This window comes from Peromyscus californicus, unplaced genomic scaffold (assembly GCF_007827085.1).
Source record: "Peromyscus californicus insignis strain IS unplaced genomic scaffold, ASM782708v3 Scaffold_8__1_contigs__length_139910024, whole genome shotgun sequence".
In the NCBI taxonomy this organism is placed as follows: Eukaryota; Metazoa; Chordata; class Mammalia; order Rodentia; family Cricetidae; genus Peromyscus; species Peromyscus californicus.
Window position 1 is genome coordinate 13,019,229 of NW_026294606.1, and position 18,741 is coordinate 13,037,969.

The following is an 18,741-nucleotide window of genomic DNA, read 5'->3' on the forward strand; positions in this document are numbered from 1 at the left end:
CAGGACCTTGCCTAAATAACTACACATCACACAATGTATTTCCTGCCCTCTTAGTTCATTATAATAATGTTTACATATATGAAGAAAAAAGTAAAAGAACTCAGCACAAATCTTGGCCACCCTCCCTCCTTCCCTCCCTCCCCCCACCCACTAGCCATTCAAACCTGCATTCCTCTGTCTCCACCCCCCACCTCCCCTCCCGACTGAAAATTCTTGTCTCCTAAAACTCTAACAGGTGGCCACAAAGTAAGGGCCAATCAGAGAAAGCCAGGTTTCCTACCGGTTGCCAACTCAAATGTTCTACAAGGGTCTGCCAGCCTGCAGTGTTCTGCTGAGTTCATGCATTTCAGGCCACATTCTGGGGTAATTATACCCACTTTGTTTTAACTACAGCACACTATGGCAAGAAGTCATTTTTACCAGCTTGCAGGTCCACTCTGCAAGGCTCTCCCACCTATGGAAAATTAGAGAAAACACCTAAGTGAAGTAGCAATGATATTTGGGCACAGATGTGGCTGCATTCTTTCTCTGGAGTTGGTTTCCAGTAGAAAGGGAATGCTTTCCTCACCGGAAGTGTCATCGAGCTCCTGCAGTTTTCCTGTTGCCTTGTACAGGCTTCCAGAATGTGGAGTCAAGTTTTAAAAGTGGCTCTCAACCGGCAAACCAGCCTCCCTAAGCCCTGCTGGTAAATCGGCCGAATGGCCTTCTAAGAAAAACAGCACCCCACCCCTCCCTTCCCCGAAGGCTCGCGGGCTGCCGGGCAGCCGAGCTGACAGTGAGAAAGCCCCACGTGGGCTTCCCCTGACAAACCCAGCCAGCTTGGAACAGGCAGTGAAAGCCAGGGGCACTAAGCTAAGAGAAAAAGTCCTCTCACTGGGACATGTCCCCCGGATCCTTCTCAAAAGATAATCTTGGCTCCCAAGCGTTTCTCCTCCGACTTTAAAAGGAATTGTGGGTAGCAGCAGCCCTCACTGGTGTGGGCAGAGGCACTCAGAATAGGAACTAGCAGATGCCCACCCCACTCAGACTGGCTCACGCCTATTTATATAGGACTGTGCCTTCCAACTTCTGCTAAGATACTGTAACTTCCATCACGGCTGTGACAAAATGATGATTCATACTTAAAACGCAGTCATTGGTGTCATATTTGATATTAATACTTTAGTAGCGTTGCTTTTCAGAGCAATTAAAAGGAGAAAGTTCCTGAAAGCAAAAGCGGTCCACCCCCATCCATAGGCACCACGGAGGGCAGAGTTGCAGAAGGCAGCTCATTGTATTGGAAGGCACAGGGCCTCGCGCAAGCTGTTCAGATAAGCAGCTGTCGGAGGCAAGGGGGGGAGGGGCAAGGGGGAGGGGAGGAACTGGAGGCAGAAGTCTCTGTTATCTGATTGGATTGCAAGCCTTGAGCTCCTGCACCGGGATGCCTTATCTCAAGTATGCTCCTGTCTTGCAAGTTTAAAATCTTCCTGAAAGGATAAAACAGTACTGGCCCCAAGTTCTCCTCCTTACTACTCGCCAGCACCCCCTCCCCCGCCGCCGCCAGCCCCAAGGGGCTGTAATTTCTTGCCCAACAGAAAGGCGGTCACAGGTGCCATAAGCTCCATCACCCACCAGAAAAACCCTTTACCACCTCCCCCTGAGATCAGAATCCCCCTACCCTCAATAAAAGGCAGAGGTTTGTTTCAATAAGTTTATTGTGAAACTCAAAGCTTCCACGATAGCGTCCTTTAGAAAATGAAAGCATTGCCCAGGATCCGTTTTGGAAAGAGCAGTGCAGCCTGCGAAGTCCGGCTCGCTCCTGCAGCTGGCCACTCCTGCAGCCGTACCAAGTCCAGGCCACGTGCCTTGCCTTTTCCCCTCCTTTCACTGGAAGGCTGCTGAGTCACGCCTGCCTCACCAGTCGGTTCTTCCCGGCCCTGCGGCCAACGTCCCTGCCTAGGCCTTCCTGTGCTAGCAGCCTCTCTGGACACTGGCAGAGTCCCGGGCTCGGAACAAGGTGTCCCCGCTGCCGCCAGGCCCCCTTCTTGGGAGCCTTCGCTCCTCGCTCTCCAGGCAACACCGCCCGCCAGTCTCCATGCGCACTCGAGCGCCCTCGGAGGGCCGCTCCAGAGCCAGCAGCGCGCTAGAGCGTCACCAAGTCGATCAGACCAAGGTCCCTGCCAGACTGTCACTCGGGAAGTGTAATGCTGGGCACCCAGTCGTTGAAGCTGCGGCTCTCCTCGCAGAACAAGCTGAGTTTCTCCAAGGCAGGGTCCTTCCACGTGTCCTCATTAGGGTTCTGTATTTAAAAGAAAATAACTTGGGTCAGCCAGGCTGGCCGTTGGCCAAGACGGGTGGGGGAAGAGTGGCGTGGGGAGGTAGTAGCAGCACTCACCGAAATAAGGATGCAGTGCAGGTCTCCTGGCGCACCCGCCTCGTCGTCGGCACCCACGATCGCCGCTAGCCGCTGCACATCACCCACGCGCACGATGTCAATGTCGTTCTCACAGCAGAACGCCTGTATCAGCGTGAAATGGATCTGCAGCGCTATGTCGCCCTCATCCTCTTCATCGGCAGCCAGCACGCAAAAGGTCACATTGTCGGGGTCACTGCAAAGCAGATGGGAAGGACAAGGTCAGAGTCGATGCCACCCCCAGGTCTCCCAGCCGCGCCAACCCCGATCCCTGCACGCGGGGCCTTTCTCTACTCACACATTCAGGACTTTGGCGGACTCGTAGACGCCAGCGGTCAGGCAGCCCTGGCGCTGCGCCGACAGCAGAAGTTCGTGCAGCGCTTTCCCGGCGCCCTGCATCCTGTGAAAGAAGAACAAGCACCGTGAGTGGGGACCAGCACGGGGACGCGGTGGAGATCCCAGCCCTGACCTCCAAGTCCCAGCTGGCTCCTTAGCCTAGACCTGCCTGGCGCCAGCATTCCTGCCTCCCAACTCCAACCTGGCGCCCACACACCCGGATCCCCAGTCCCGACTTGGCGCCCACACCTCTGGCACCCTAGTCATGATCTGGCGCCCTCATTCCCCATCACCCAGTCTCGACCTGGCGCCTGCACCCCCGGTTCCCTACTCCTGATCCGGAGCCCACAGCCCAGGCTCCCCAATCCCGACCTGGTGCCAGAACCCTAGACTCTAGTTCTAGGAATAAATCGAATGTGGTCCCACCGCCTGGGCACCTCGCTGTCAGACAGTGCATGGCTCCCACCCCGCAAACTTCCATCCTAGAAGACCCTGAAAGATCGCTACCCGACAGGTCCAATTCTCGGCACCCCAAAACCCACCTACCTGGCTGTGCTTTCCGGAACTGTGTCCTGGCCACGGACTTCTTCCAGAGTCATTGTGCGATCCACGAACAGCAAGTTATCCAAAAGTGAAGAGTGCGGAGGGAACCGAGGGAACCCGAGCGCAGGCAAGGAGCCCCACAACCCGAGCCGCGCGCCCACCACCAGCGAGTGCGCCAGGCCCGGCCGCGCGAGTCCTTTTATAGACCGGCCCGCGCGCCGCCGCCAGCTGGCGGGAGGCTGCGCTCCCATTGGCCAGCGCCCGCTTTCTGATGCAAATGAGGCGGCAGGCCCGCGGCTCGTGCCAGAAGGCCACGTGGGGAGGGGTGCGGGGGATGACACAGCCTCAAATCTGCCGCTTTTGTCAGGGTGTTACCAGGCAGACTGGAGCCTGCAGATTTCATCTCGCCTTTCTTTTTTGTAAGTCCTTAAAAGGAAAAAGTTTAAAAAAAAAAAAGAACAAAAAGCAACAACGTTGTTTGCTAATACGATACTGGAATTTGTGAAATGCACACTTGGAGAATGTAAAAGTCTTTTTTGCATTTATGTTGATTGCGACCTTTCTAATTTTTTTCTTGTTTTCAATTTGAAGTTTACAGGGCTGTTGCACTGAAACCGAAACTTAAAGTCAAAGGTTTGCAACTGCAGCTGACTCCAGGCCAAGGCTGCCACTAGAACTCAGGACTCAGCACCTTTCAGGGTCGCGGCTGCAAGGTCTGAGCCGCCGCCCCCCACCCCCACCCCGTCCCGTCCCGTCCCCCACCCCTGCCCCTGGCAGATCGCTGTGGGGCGCGGGCAGCAGGGACCAGCAGATTGCTGCCGGCACACGCGGCTCGTTTGCATTTCTATACGGGGCACACAAAAGAGGAGGTCTGGCGTGTGGCAGTTCGCAGTGGGGACAATCGACGCTTTCTCTTTCATAGCAACACTGTCCACCTGCCGCCGGGTGGGGTGGGCAGAGCCCCGCCGCGCGCGGGGGTCGCGGGGTTGCCCGGCACGTGGGGGTCTGAGCCGCGTGCCGCTCCCCCGCCCCTGGGTGCGCACCTCTTGGACTTGCCCTGGCTGCTGGGATTCTGATGCACGCGTCCCCAGCTGCGGAAACGGGCTGTGAAGCACACAGGGCCACTACGCCCGAAACCCTGAGGTTCCGGGGTTCAGACTCCAGGAGCTAGGCACACGCTGTTCCACAATGCTTTTCCCAGGGCGCCGCCTACAGGCCGGCCTAAGAAAGATCCAGATCTCCCCAACCACCCACCCCATACAGCCTCGCGTTGACCTCTCAGGGGTCTTGGCCTGAGGCACCCTGGATACCAAGGCCTTTTGCAATATGTGCATTAATTAGATTCAGAGTAGAACCTGCACCCAGCGCCCCGGGGCTGGAGAGCAAAAGGAGCCTGCCGCCCAGGACTGATGGAACAAAAATCCATCTGTCTGATTAGATTTTGAAATATTTCAACTACTTTAAAACGTGTCTTTAAAAGGTTCTTTTTTGATAATATCATAAATTTGGAAGCGAGCTTAGGAGTTTCCTGAATTTGTCATGTGTTCCGTGAGACCTGCACACCACGCTTACAGACTGCTCACCCGCAGAACGCCACACTGTGGGCGTCTGTATCTCTCGTGCTACGCGCAAAAGTGTTCTAGGGGTTAGGGAACCCCTGGAGCTTCTCCTCCGCTGAGCGCAGCCTGGGAGACCGGCTAGGGCGGAGGGTTGACACACAGTTTGCCAGACTGAGGCAAAAATCACACACACACACACACACACACACACACACACACACACACACACACACACACACACGGTAATTTTCTTCTTTTTACTGGAGCGTTCTTCAGGTGGGTGGTGAATATATACATTCAGTGTTAACTTGTGAAGTCCTTTAAGGAAGTTTTCCTGCTGCACTGGGCAGACTGCGGGTTGACGAACGCCAAAGGCCAGGCGAGAGGCCGGCGTCTTGCGCCGCCCGGAGGCTGCATTGAGAACTGCAAGTGCCGGCGCTGCGGTTCCACAGAAGCACGCGTTTGATCTGCAAGGTCTCTCAAACTCTCCAAGCCCGTTCCTGTCTGTCTTGGTGGCTTATAAAATGATGGTGATCCCTGAGTGAATACAATGTGTTTCTAAGTTGTTGCTCTTTTCAAAGTTTTAACACTTCTTAACTCTCATTAGTTTCAGATCCCGAGGAAACGTCGGAAATAATGATCTACTTGATATCTTAGCACACACCCGCTCCTGCCACTTGTATCTAGAAAACTGCTCACTTGCCAGATTGCAGGAAACTCCCCGCCAGTCCTTCCCTGACAGGAAGGCCGGTACAGGTTAGCGCAAGGCTTAGGTACTTGCATTTCCAGACCCCGCCCCCAGCCAGTCTGGGCCAGAAGAGATGATTGACAAGCCCCAAAGCTAGTCTACTCTACTGACATTTTAAGAGGATTCGATTACAGGAAACCCTATTTTCTGCCATAAGATACGGCCCCACACAGCTTTAATTAGGTAAGCCCTAGTGGTTCCAAAGTCCCCATCTAAATTAGGAAAGAAAGGTTTGGGGCCCAGCTGGAAGACACGGGCAGTATTTCTGAACCCGTACTCTACAGTGGCTCCCCTCTTACGAAGGGAGTCTATTAAAGGGAACACCTCGCCCATGCTCCGCTTTTGAAACCCTTTGGAGGGGTGGGGATCGAGCTTGGTGGGTAGAGTGTTCACCGAGTGCATCAAGACCTGATTTTATAAACCATTCATAGGAACACAGACCTGGAGTTCAAGGTCGTCCTTGAATTAAATGGTTAGCACCAGCCTGGTACACCTGAGGACCTGTCTCAAAACTGAAGTAAAATAAAACGCTTAGGAGCATCTGGAATCCCATCTACTTGAAAGGCTGAGGTAAGAGGATTCCTGAGTCCCAGAGTTAAAGGTTAGCCTGGTACGTCAGAGAGACAATCCCCATCCCAACCTCTAAAATAAATAAGTAAATACCCTCTGCAGGCGTTTGTTTTATTAGCATATTCTCTTCGTGACTTCTCCGTGACTTTGTTGGCTGAGGTGGGATTTGGTGGAAGCATGTCTCATTTGGAGGAAGATGGGTAATAATTTCTGTGAGGCATTCACTCCCCTTTGCATTTCTCACATGATATGCATTTGGAGTGTGCACACAGAGTGACCTTAAACAGCATGTACACACCTCAGGACACCCGTGCCCAGGACAGCGGGACCAGGGGCTTCAGCTGAGGAGCCCAGGCCCCATTGCAGGAAGTTTCTTTGGATCCCATGGGAGAAGCCATGATTCATTGCCACTTTTTCAAATTCTGCACCCTTCACAGAAAAATGTGGACCCCTGCTTCCTCTTGGTTAGTGGGAGGCCTGCAGCGTGTCCCCTGGGCTAATAATTAGCAGGAGTTGGAGGTTATGGGGTGCCCTGACTGAGCCCTCATCTCTGGCTCATCCCCACACTCAGCAGGGCCAACTGAGAACACTTGGCTCTGCAGCTTGCTAGAGGATGAACCCTGCCCATCACCTCTGGCTGTCATCTTTAAAAAGAGACTCAAGTTTGAAACAAACAAAAGGGAACCGAGTTTTTAAGATGAGATCCAAGACACTCGGCGTCGTTAGTGCCCGGGTTCTAGAGGACTGCCTCTCCCAGGCTCCATTCCAGGAAATCCTGAGTGATTCTCAGTGCTAGCACTCACGCACCCATCCTCAAGCCTAATCCACCCCTCTAAAGACAGGGCGGTCCTTTGGGTTATTTGCAAAAGAGTGTTGCCCCAAGATCCGTCAAGAGGGAATGAGATCTTTATGCAAGATGCAAACCTCATCAGTAGCGGCATCCTGGCATTTAAAGGGTCCATCAGCCCTTCCCACCCCTGCCCCAAGCTCAGAGCTACACACCCAGCTCCTGCCCGGGGTGAAATGCAGATCTCCAGGTGGGGGCATTTCACCAGACAGCTGAGACAGGAAACAGGAAACAGAGAGAGAAGCCCTTACACAGCCAGCCGGACATCCGTGGTGAGAGCTTTCTGGAAGGTGCAATTATTCTTGGCTGTGCACTTGCAGAGCTTGGGGGAGACAGGAGCCGGGCAGGGCCTTGACTGTCACAGGAGTTTTGCAAATTGTTCCTGAATTCCTACTTTCCCTTCCAACAGTAAGAAAGGATTGGGGGCAGCAGCCCACCACAGCCCTCATCAGGAACACAAAACAGTGCACCCTAGTTGAGACACCCCGACCCCAGCTAGCCCAAGGGCCCGAATCTTCTGCACCTCAGGCTCCCAACCTCAGAACTGAACGTGGCCCGTCTCTCACCTAGCACGTCTGTCCTCTGTGCACCTCAGAGGAGTTTTCTTTTACTTTTTTTCTTTTCTTTTTTCTTTTTTTTTGGGGGGGGATAGGGTGGGGGGATGTTGTTGAATTAGATTTGGGGAGGAAAAAACAACATGACAGGCAAGCTATAAATCCTGGCAGCTGTGGGGACAAGGGAGGTGGGGAGGAGGGAGAGCGAGCCATTCTTTTTCAATTAGAGACCAGGAAAGAAGGCCGCCCAGCTGCAGCGGAAAACTGGGGCAGCTGCGTGGGGCAGGAGAGACAGACAGCGACAGAGAGACAGAATATGCCTGGAGCTGGAGTGTGGGGCAAGCTTGGGGCTTGGGGCCTGTGTCTGGGGGAAAAAAAAAAAAAGGAGGAGGAAGCAGTCAGCCTTTACTCAGAAAAGCTCCGCTCCTGGAGGGCCTTCTAAAGTTGCTCCAGGAACCCCGTGCAGCCCGGAAATGAGTTTGCTCCACAGTCAGGTCCACCACTCACTACTCACACAGTCCGCTGACTTGCTGGAAGGTGTAGGGGGGACTGGGTGGTGGGCATCTTCATGTTACCCTAGTCACACCTTCAATTCCACATCAGGCCTGCAGGCACACGTCGCCCCTGCCGGACCCCATGGACATTTGAGTTCTGGCTAAACGGTGGAAGGTGTGCGGACACTGGGTGTCAGCTGCTCTGAAAACTGACGCATAGCACGTAAGAGCGACAGAGCCACAGCAAACGCCAAGCTGCAAGCCTGCCTTCTGCTCTGAAAGATAAGCTAATAAAAACACGTGAGCCCTCCCGCCATAGTGGAGGGCAAAGCCAGCAAAATTTCAGGGTTCAGGGGCTGGGGAGATAGCTCAGTCGGCAAAGCACTCGCTGCCCAAGCTCCAGGACTGGAGTTCAGTCCCCAAAAGCCATGTAGAAAAAGCGGGCTGTGGTGGCCGGTGCTAATCCCAACACTGGGGAGGAGAGAGGGGCTTGCTGGCCGGCCAGCCTAGCTTCATCAGCGAGTTCCAGACCAGCCAAAGACTGTCTCAAAAAAACAAGGTGGATGGCCTCTGAGGAATGACTCTTGAGGCTGCTCTTGCCTCCACATGCAAACACATGCACATGCTTCTGCACAAGCAAAACACACACACATGCATGTACACCCACACAGACAACCAAGGCCCAAAGCTGTGTTCAGTGCTATTCACTTTGACCTTGCGTGAAAACCAAGTGCCGGGTTTTGGAGTTTGGGGTTAAGTTTATTTTTCTATTATGTTCCTTGCAGCGCTGTGAGTTAACGGAAGGCCTCACACATGCTAGGCAAGCGCTCCACCACTGAGCTGCACCCCAGTCTGGAGCCTGACTGAAAGTGAGTGTTCTCCTTTGTTGACCCACCAAGTCCACTTTTATAAAGCTCTCCCAAAGGAAAACATTCAAAAATGCATGGGGCAAGAAAATGCAAAGAGACCAAAGGAGGTGCTAGAGGAACCTCAGGCAATAGAGTAGATACAGCGGTGCTTCCAGAGCATTCCATGGCCCGATACCACCTCACAGCATGGTATGAAAGCAAGTGTGTGCTTCTGATTTTGCAAAATCTTGAGTGCGTGTGGCTGCTACTACATAAACTGTAAAAAAAAAAAAAAGAAAGAGTAGCTGTGTGTCAAAGTGGAGAGATGATTGACCATGCCTTCTTTCCTTTGGCTTCGATGCAGTGGAGCACCTACAGCTTGATTCCTGTGATACAAGTGAAAACTCGAGACTGATAACCTCTGGACCAGGCATCAGCCTCACTCCGTTCAGACCATTGTGCCTGCTGGTTACGGACCATATGGAGATGGATCTAGAAGCCAGACATCTGTGAGGTTTACCTTCTAAGAGGACACTGAGGAGTGGGACCCCTGCTTCCTACACTGTGTGATGGCCATTTGACACTCTTGTGTGTCCCCTGCTGAGGGAAGGCTGTCCTGTACAATGGGAAATCAGCTTGAGAGGCTCCTCTGAACTCTACAACGTGCTGGGCCCATAGCCAGGAGCCAGGACCCTGGGATATAGCTTGCTGCCAGGACAGAAGTTCCACAGAACTTCAGGCAAAATACTGCACACACCACAGCCAAGGGCAGAGGATGAAATTATCATTCACTCCCTCTTCGTGAAAACTTTACAGACGCCGATGAAACTGGTCTGAACACCTGGCAAGTTAGTGCACACCTGTGATCCCAGGACTTGGGAGGTGGAGGCAGAAGTTCAAGGCCACCCTACATGCTGGATCTAAACCAGCAGGGGCTACAAGACACCCTGCCCCAAACAAACAGAAACTCCATTCCTGCTGTCTGCGTGACAAATGGGAGGATTCTAAGACTGCATGACTCACATATAGTCAACCTACTTTTGAGATTTGTGAGTGCCTCTTAATTGTTGGGTTTTATTGGTTTGGCACAAAAATCGAGAACTTTAGAGCAAATTAGTATTATCACTATTACTATTTTATCTATTAGACTTTCATAGGGCTTGCCGTGCACCAGGTACTATTGCAAGCACCACTTAAGCCTCACAATGACCCTGGGATGTCAGTACTGGTATCATCACTCTATAGATGAGTAAACCAGGCACAGATATGTTAGTCAGCTCCACAGTGGTCACCCCGCCAGGAGGTTAACAAGCCGTGTTCTGAGCGCCCCTCCTCTGGCTGTGTTTCTGCTCATTATTCATGAGGAAGAGATGGAATTCTCTGTAAAGCATTTCCAAAAACTCTTTAGGTTGAGAACAAACTGTTTGGTTCACCAAGGACAAGATCATCATGTACCTGAAATTTTTGAAAATATCACCTCTCCTTCATCGCCTCAAATCCAGGCAGGGTGCCTGTCCAGGATGTGGCTGCAGAGTGGCCTCTTGTGGTCAAAGTGAGTATTACACCCATAGAGTGCAGCCCCTCTGAAATTTCCTGTGCGCAGCCCCTGACCCTCAGTGCCCAATGGGATCGGCCATTTTCTGCTGTAACCAGTGACCCTGAGAGGGTAGGGAGATGGCTTTGTGGGTAAAGGCTCTTGGCCGTGAGTTTAAGTCCCTAGCAGTCACACCAAAAGCCAGGCATGGCTGTGTGTGCCAGTAACTACCACGTGGAGGTGGGGGCAGGTGGAGGTGGGAGGATTCTGGAAGCGCACTGGCCAGCCACTCCAGCTGAAATAATAAGCTGCAGGTTCAGCGAGAGACCTTGTCTCAAGGGAATAAGGCAGAGAGTGAAGGAACAGGACACTCAACTCTCTCTCTGCCCTCCTCAAGCACATGCATAAACACGTACCCATGTGCACAGGCTGATGCCACAAACACAAACTTTTTTGGGGTCTCCCGTGGGCTTTGGTTGACGCTCATTACCTACAAATTCACAGAAAATTCACACAGGACATACCTGCAAGGCACTGTCCTCAGAAACAGTCCAAGCCTGCAACCCTGGAGTCCCTTCCATGAATAGCCTGGCCTAGGAGGTGACAAGTTGGAACAGAACACCCATCCTTGTGGAGCTCATGGGTCGAGCTGTCCCTGCTCACCCAACCTCACCCCTCCTCACCCTACCTCTCTGTGGGTCCCTGTCCCCCATATAGTCCCCCTTCTTTTGTCATCCCTGGTGGTCAGAGTCACCCAGAGTTCTTTAGCTACAAAGGACTTCCCCCACCATGGTGGTGCCTGTGGACCTCTGCACTACCCAGAGCTCAGCAGCCTCAGTTTCCCTCCGGAGCTCAGCAGACAGGCAGAAGGACCTCAGCCCTGCCTACTCTGTAGAATCAACATCTACACTTTTGAAGAATTAGTTTATGTTAATTGTACAGAATGATAGTTTTCATTGTATTTTTAACTATGTGTGTACATGTTGACAGGTGTGTGAGCACATATGTGCATGAGTACAGGTATCGTGTGCCATCATGCATACGTGGAGGTCAGAAGACAACCTTGGGTGGCTATTCTTGCCTTCTACCTTGACAGGATCTCTTGTTTGCCTCTGCATACGCTGGCTGGTCCACCAGTTTCTGGAGAGTCTCTGGTGTCTGTCTCCTGTCTTACTGTGAGTCCTGGGGCCCCACACACAAACATACACTACCAAGACCAGCTTTGTGGGTTCCAGGGATCCAAACTCAGGTCCTTACACTTGTGTGGCTAGAGCTGAACAGTCTGAACCCACTGAACAGTCTCTTCAGCCCTTCTTATACATGTGTGTGCACACAGTCTCTCCCCTAACATCCTGACATTCTCATATGTGATCCCAATCTCCCCTAGCATCCTAATGCATGTGTGTGCACACAGTCTCTCCCCTAACATCCTGACATTCTCATATGTGATCCCAATCTCCCCTAACATCCCAATACATGTGTGTGCACACAGTCTCTCCCCTAACATCCTGACATTCTCATATGTAATCCCAATCTCCCCTAACATCCTAATACATGTGTGTGCACACAGTTTCTCCCCTAACATCCTGACATTCTCATATGTGATCCCAATCTCCCCTAACATCCTAATACATGTGTGTGCACACAGTTTCTCCCCTAACATCTCAATACATGTGTGTGCACACAGTCTCTCCCCTAACATCCTGACATTCTCATATGTGTGTGATCCCAATCTCCCCTAGCATCCTAATGCATGTGTGTGCACACAGTCTCTCCCCTAACATCCTGACATTCTCATATGTGTGTGATCCCAATCTCCCCTAGCATCCTAATGCATGTGTGTGCACACAGTCTCTCCCCTAACATCCTGACATTCTCATATGTGATCCCAATCTCCCCTAGCATCCTAATGCATGTGTGTACACACAGTCTCTCCCCTAACGTCCTGCCTTGTCTTCCTCCCTCTCCTATGGGGGTCTCTCCCCTATACAGTCTTCCTTAAATTAGCATACAAAGTATTGCGTTTTCAAACATAATCTGTTTTTACTGATCCTCCCCAAACTTCTTCTCCCTTGCCTCAGATAATGAAACTGTGGGATATATACATAATGGAATTTTATCAGCTATAAAGAAAAATGAAATTTTTAGGAAAAGGGTTTGATCTGGAAATTATTATATTAAGTAATGGTTGAACCAACCTTGCCTCACAATGTGGAGTAGCCACCAGAGAAGATTCACGTTTAAGCCAATAAAACGTCTTCAGTAGCCGGTTGGAGACTACACTGGATGTTCTGGACCTGAGTGCAGTCCCAGCCTTTCTCAGAATGGGCTTTTTAGAACAAAAACCACATCCTGGGTTGACACACTTCAGTTAACAAGAACAGTTAGCCAGAAGGTGAGTACAGAAGCCGAAAGGCAAGGTCAGTACATTTAGGGACTTTCCCCAAACTACAGACTTTGATGGATCAGGCCTTTGTCCTGGTTTTGGCAAGTGATGCTGCCTACGTGCTGGGTTTTAAGGCCTCAGTGGTATTTCCATCATGGCGTCAGTTGTACTAAGGTGGGGGGGGGAGCACACTAAAGTCTGGTGGGGGGAAGCTATACACCAAGAAGAAACATCTCCAGAAGGTGTGTGAATGAGAAGATAAACATAAGAATAGGGACATGTGGCCGGGAGCGAAGTCCCAGCTGGACTCACTGGGTAACATAAATCACAGCTGGCAGCCACAGTGTGACCTAAGGAGCTATGTTGGTATGTACCAGGTTTAGGATGTTGTGAGGCACTCAGGGAATGTCGCCATTAGGCAATGGTAGATGTGGGGAAACATGAGACTCATGAAGGCCAGGGCCACCTCTGAATTCAAGAAGACACGAGGAGGGCTAGCGATCCCTTTCATGTACCACCCAATCTGATCCATGGTGACAGCGGGGTTTGTGATCGTTTCGATTTGAAGGTGCTGGGGATCAGATGCAGTGCCTCATGCAAGTTAGCTACACAATCTATGCCTGGGCTATACCTCCAGCCTGAATTAACACCTGACTCATCACAGATCTCCACAAGGATGCATTCCTACTCTCTCACGTGACTAACAATGGTCTCAGAACACAGACCATATCTCAGGACACTGGACAAGGAAGTGTGTGACCCAGCAACACCTCAAACACAAATCACATGCTGGGCAGTTCCCACTGTGTGGCCCACCCCCATGTCACCCGGGAAAGAAGGGGATCCCACGAGGCTGTGCGCGGTAAGATGGTCCTCGGACCCCTCATCCAGATTCTGTTTCATGCTTGCTTTATCCTGGGTCTCATCTTCAAATAGAGATACATGTTTTCTGCCTACCTATCCATCTGAGAAACGTAGCCATGACATCCGTTTCTCAGTCACAGGACCTCCCTCAAGATCCACAAGCCATGATGAAATCATCACACTCGGGAAATTCCCATCAGAACGGTGCTTGTACCCAGTCTTATTTGATTGCACACACTGGTATGCTGTGAATCGTCTCAAGGACTCCTGGGTTCAGAACCGTGGAGCACACTCAGGAACCATGCATTTTAGTCTCCTCAAATCTGCAATCATTCTTGAGCGTCCTCCTGGAGCACTGCCATTCCTTGAAATCGGCGTCTTTGTAAGGGTTCGGGGCCTGCTACAGTGCGGACTATACCTCTACTGGTTTGAGACTTTGGTGTCCTCCAAAGGCTCACAGTTGAAGGCCTTGCCACAAGTTCGGTGGGTTATCTGGAAATAGTAGACTCTAAAGGATGTAGAACCTGCTGGGAGGAAGTCAGGTCATTGCGCATGACCGGGTGGGAGGGACTTCTGGGACCCTTACACTTTCCCGGTCTACCTCTTTGCTTCCCAACACCCGGGAGTTAAGTGCCTCTGTCCCACCGGCTGCTACTGCCGTGAAGTCCTGCCTCACCGCAGGAGCATAGCTGAAATCTGAACCCAGAAGCCAAAAGAAGACTTTCCGGCTTTCCAGTTGATTTTTTTCCAGGAATTTTGTCACAGTGACAGAAAGCTGACTAATAACATTGTCCCTCCAAATGGATGTCCTGTATCCTTCCCGGTCAACTCAGGCACACATTGGGTGTGGGTGTTTCTGGGCTCCCTGACCCCCACATGTAAACTCACCAGCCAAATCAAGTGAGACCACCACACGATGATGTTTTTGGTACCTCCTGTATCACTGATCCACCCTCCAACTGGGAAGCTCCGGGTGGCGTGGTCTGCCAGGATTCTCGGGTGTGAAGCTGCGCTCTGCCCATTGTGGTGCACGGCATTTTGCATGGCAGAGGATGAGTGCAGCTCTTCACCCAGACGGGAGCTAACTAGATGTGTCCTTTCACAGGGTCACTTACGCTCACACTCCGTCAGAGTCTAGCTAGACTACGCAGGGAGGGTTCGGTGTGCCGTCGGAACGACTATATTTACCAGAAAGCCTTGGCCACAGACTGCACTGTACACAGAGGTTCCGTGGAACAGACTGCACCTGCAAGCGTCACGATACTCTGGGCCTTGTCTCATCCTGGGCAGAGATGTCAGTAGGCACCACCCCTGGGCGGGGCCACCCATAGCAAACCTAGGTCCCGATACCTGCCCTGGCTTGAGCTTTTGGGGAAAGGAGACACAGCCATGTTCTATAGCACCCTGCCCTCCTTCCCCCTCACACCCAGTGAGATTATCACTGTTGACTGCCAGCTCAACTCTGCCCTGGCTAGGAAAGCTTCTCTACACGATGTCCCTCCTCACCTTCCGGCACTCTCTGCAGGTACCTGACATCACCCTCAGCTGGCACTGTCTGCCATCTCTGACAGAGCGGGGTGAAGTCCTCAGTCCCTGACTCCGGGCACATCAGGGAGCCCCCACGTGCAGCTGAGCCTTCTGCAGAGAGGCTGTTTCCACCTCCGGTCTTCTGCCTGGGCCCATGGTGGACAGAGCTGCCAAGGGCAGTGTGGGAGCCCAGAGACCTAGGATGCTCCCTCCAAGGGAGAAACCTGGAGACAGGCTAAAAGAGATGTGCTGGAGGGAAAGGACATGTGTAAGAACTGCAGGTTCAAGGGGCTGGGGAGGTGGCCCAGCTGAGCACATGCCTTCCAAGCATGAAGTCCTGGTCTCCAAGTCCCCAGAACTCATGGAAAAGCTGGGCACAATGGTAGCCGCTTACAATCCCAATTCTGCAGGCACTGGAAACAAGAGGATCCCTGGGCACACTGGCCAACCAGTCTAGCCTAGTTGGCTAGTTCTAGGCCAGTGGGAGACTCCATGAAGAAGAGGGAGGAGGAGGAGAAGAAATCACAGCGTGCCTGAAGAACAACACTAAACTTGTCCTCTGGCTTCCAGAGGCATGCGTGCATCCATGTATCCACACATGCACCCATACACACACAAATACACACAGAGAAAGAAAACACAAGCTGAGAGCACACTGGCTATGTCATAGGCTGCCCCAGGCCATGTCCTCACCTAACACTGGAAGGAATAGACAGGCACAGTTACTTCCAAGGCAAAGACCCAAGGTCCCTAACTCATGGGCATGTCCCATGACTGCCTGATGGAAAGTCCTCTCACAACCACATAGAGCAGACAGGATTCAGAAGTGAGTCCCTGGGTTCTGACCCAACCAGATGCAGGTGGGGGCCCAGGAAGGGTCCCAGACAAGCTTGGGCAGCAAGCGACTGAGAGTCCCCCACGCTGGGCTCATTTGTGCTTCCTTCTTCCCTTGTGCCTGTCTGTCACCCTCAGGAGGGCCCCACACACAGTGTGAGGCATGCAGGGACTGGACTGGGGTCAGGGTCACAAAATCAGTATGAGCAGATGGGCCTAGCCAGCTAGGCAAGCAGCCAGCACACAGCGGGGCCTGAATGGATGTGAGGCCCAGGCTTGTGTGGGGCCAGGGGGAGGAGCAAGCCTGCAGGGCACGCAGATGGCCCCAGCCACATGCCCTTCCTAGGACGCATGCTCTGATGGAACTTTCATTGCTGGAAATGGGGCTGAACTATGCAGAAGTGATGCGGTGACCCTGGGGCCAGCTGCTTTTGTAGCAGCCGCTCAGGTCACACAGAAGCAACAATCTAAGGATGAGGGCCAGCTGGCAGCTCCATGGTTGCCTAACCCCACCCCGGGGGCTGGTTGGGGATCACCCCCTCAGATCTACTAGTTGGGGGTGGGTATTGCAGAGTCCGTGCATGTTAAAGACAAAGGCCCTTCTTGCACATCTTTCGTGGTTTCTTAAATCTACAAGGTTTTAAAAAGAAGAAGGGGTTCCCACCCCTTAGAAGCAGAAGGTTCTTTTTGGAGGTGTGGGATTTGGGGGGGTCCTTCATGAGTTTGTCCTGAATATTCACGGACACAGTTCCTCACAAGAGCACAAACTCAGAATTCCAAGGGTGTTTCAGGAAGTGTAGATGTGGGCCTGAAGCCCATAGACACATGGAGTCTAGACACACCTACCTGTCTATAAAGGCAAAGAACAAAATAAGAGGCTAAGAAGGGCCAGACTCCACCTGTCCAAGTCTCCACGGCCTGCACTTTCTGCTCAGCCACCAGCTTAATAAGAGGGGCTCCAGGATCCAGTCCAGGTTAACAAATGGGGCCATGAGGTGATAGAATACGCACCAGCGTGGGATTTGGGACACTTGGACAGAGCAATCTGTTCTCACAAGATCTACAAAAGAAACAAGAAATAGATACTAGAGTCAATATTTCCAGTAATTTTTGTAAAAACTTGTAAATGCTACTGTAATGCTTAACTTTCATTGAGGACTTGACACAACCCAGAGTCATCTTGGAGGAGAGTTTGGATGAGTGAGTTGGTCTGTGGGCCTGTCTGGGGGGATTGATTAGCTAAATTAATTAACGTAGGAATCCCCAGTCGACTGTGGGTGGCACCATTCCCTAGGCAGTGTAAGAATGGAGAAATGAAGCTGTGCACAAGCAGGCAGACAAGCAAACAAGCGTGTGTGTTCATTTGTTCTCTGCTCTGGACTGTGGGTGTAACTGCCCGGCTGTGTCAAGCTCCTGCAGCTGTGATTTTCCTGTAGCAATGGACCATAACCTGGAAGCGTGAGCTAAAGTAAACCCTTGGTTCCCTGGGTTGCTTCTCATTGGGGTATTTTATCACAGCAACAGTAGGAACCTAGAACAAGTCATGAAACCACAGTACTGTGTTAGCTCTAAAGCAGCAACTTATGCCCAATCTTAGTCTCCATTTGTGTGTGTATATGCACATTTGTGTGTGTGCACATGAGGTGTGTGCTTGCACTTGTGCAGTTACACACGGAGGTCAGAGTCTGGTGTCCAGCATCCTCCTCCCTTGCTCTCTACCTTACCTTTTAAGACGAGATTTCTCACTGAACATGGACCTCACCAACCCGGCCAGTCCTTCCGGGTCCTCTTTCCTCCATTTCCCAGGACTGGAATTTCAGGCTCACATCACCACGCCAGGGCTTTCCGCGGAATCTGAGCTTAGGTCATCACTCTTTCACAGTAAACACTTGACCAGCTGAGCCAACTCCTCACCCTTCCATTTGTCTTGATTGCCACCCTATCCCTCCTGACAGAGCTGGGGACAGCCACCAGCTATGGACACCGTCTCCTGCCTGGCCAGGAGGGACTTGAGCCAAACAGAGTGGGTTGGACCCACCTTCCTCAGAGTGACATTTGCTCCTTGAGTTTATCAGTGGACCCAGAAGTAGAACCCAGCTTGTGGCTGAGTACAAGCCTGAGTCACATGGCGGGCTGCATAGGATTGGCCCAACCACTGGGGAGTGGCACATAAGCAGTGCCATGCCATGCTCTGTTCCTCTAGTGGCTAAGAGTCCATGCCTGCACACCTGAGTCCAGACCAAGCCGAAAGAGGAACATCATTCCTGGACTAGGAACTGTATGCAGTGCTTTTCTCGTGTGGACTCAATTCTCATAAAAACTGGCTACATGGCACTTCCGCTGGTTCTGGTTTTGACTAGTAGAGAAACTGAGATTCACAGCAGTTAAGAATTGGTGCATGAGCCGGGCGGTGGTGGCACACGCCTTTAATCCCAGCACTCAGGAGGCAGAGCCAGGCGGATCTCTGTGAGTTCAAGGCCAGCCTGGGCTACCAAGTGAGTTCCAGGAAAGGCGCAAAGCTACACAGGGAAACCCTGTCTCAAAAAACCAAAAAAAAAAAAAAAAAAAAAAGAATTGGTGCATGGATCCTGATGTTCTGACTGCAGAGTCTAGCAGAACCCATGGGTGTGTCGCTAACCCTTACCATCCCCAAGTTAGAAGAACTGTTGAGCTAGGGAGATGGCCCGGTGGGGGAAGTGCTCGGC

At 52.0% G+C, this 18,741-nt stretch overlaps 1 protein-coding gene across 1 annotated transcript; it reads right to left on the minus strand.

The window, feature by feature from the left end:
- Nucleotides 1–1,676: 1,676 nt before the first annotated feature.
- On the minus strand, nucleotides 1,677–3,607 carry Gadd45g (growth arrest and DNA damage inducible gamma). The gene is made up of 4 exons (XM_052727849.1): nucleotides 3,275–3,607; nucleotides 2,691–2,792; nucleotides 2,375–2,588; nucleotides 1,677–2,278 (listed from the first exon to the last, which is right to left on the minus strand). The coding sequence occupies exons 1-4, from the start codon at nucleotides 3,520–3,522 to the stop codon at nucleotides 2,168–2,170; spliced, it is 675 nt and encodes a 224-aa protein (XP_052583809.1). The 5' UTR covers nucleotides 3,523–3,607; the 3' UTR covers nucleotides 1,677–2,167.
- Between the last annotated feature and the right edge of the window lie 15,134 nt (nucleotides 3,608–18,741).

Excerpts from the sequence above, each read along its gene's own strand:
- Gadd45g (XM_052727849.1), bottom strand. The coding sequence starts at position 3,522 with ATGGGAGCGCAGCCTCCCGCCAGCTGGCGGCGGCGCGCGGGCCGGTCT. Across the intron at positions 2,793-3,274 it reads GTTCCGGAAAGCACAGCCAG|GATGCAGGGCGCCGGGAAAG; the intron begins GTAGGTGGGTTT and ends CTTCTTTCACAG. Across the intron at positions 2,279-2,374 it reads TGCACTGCATCCTTATTTCG|AACCCTAATGAGGACACGTG; the intron begins GTGAGTGCTGCT and ends TTTTAAATACAG.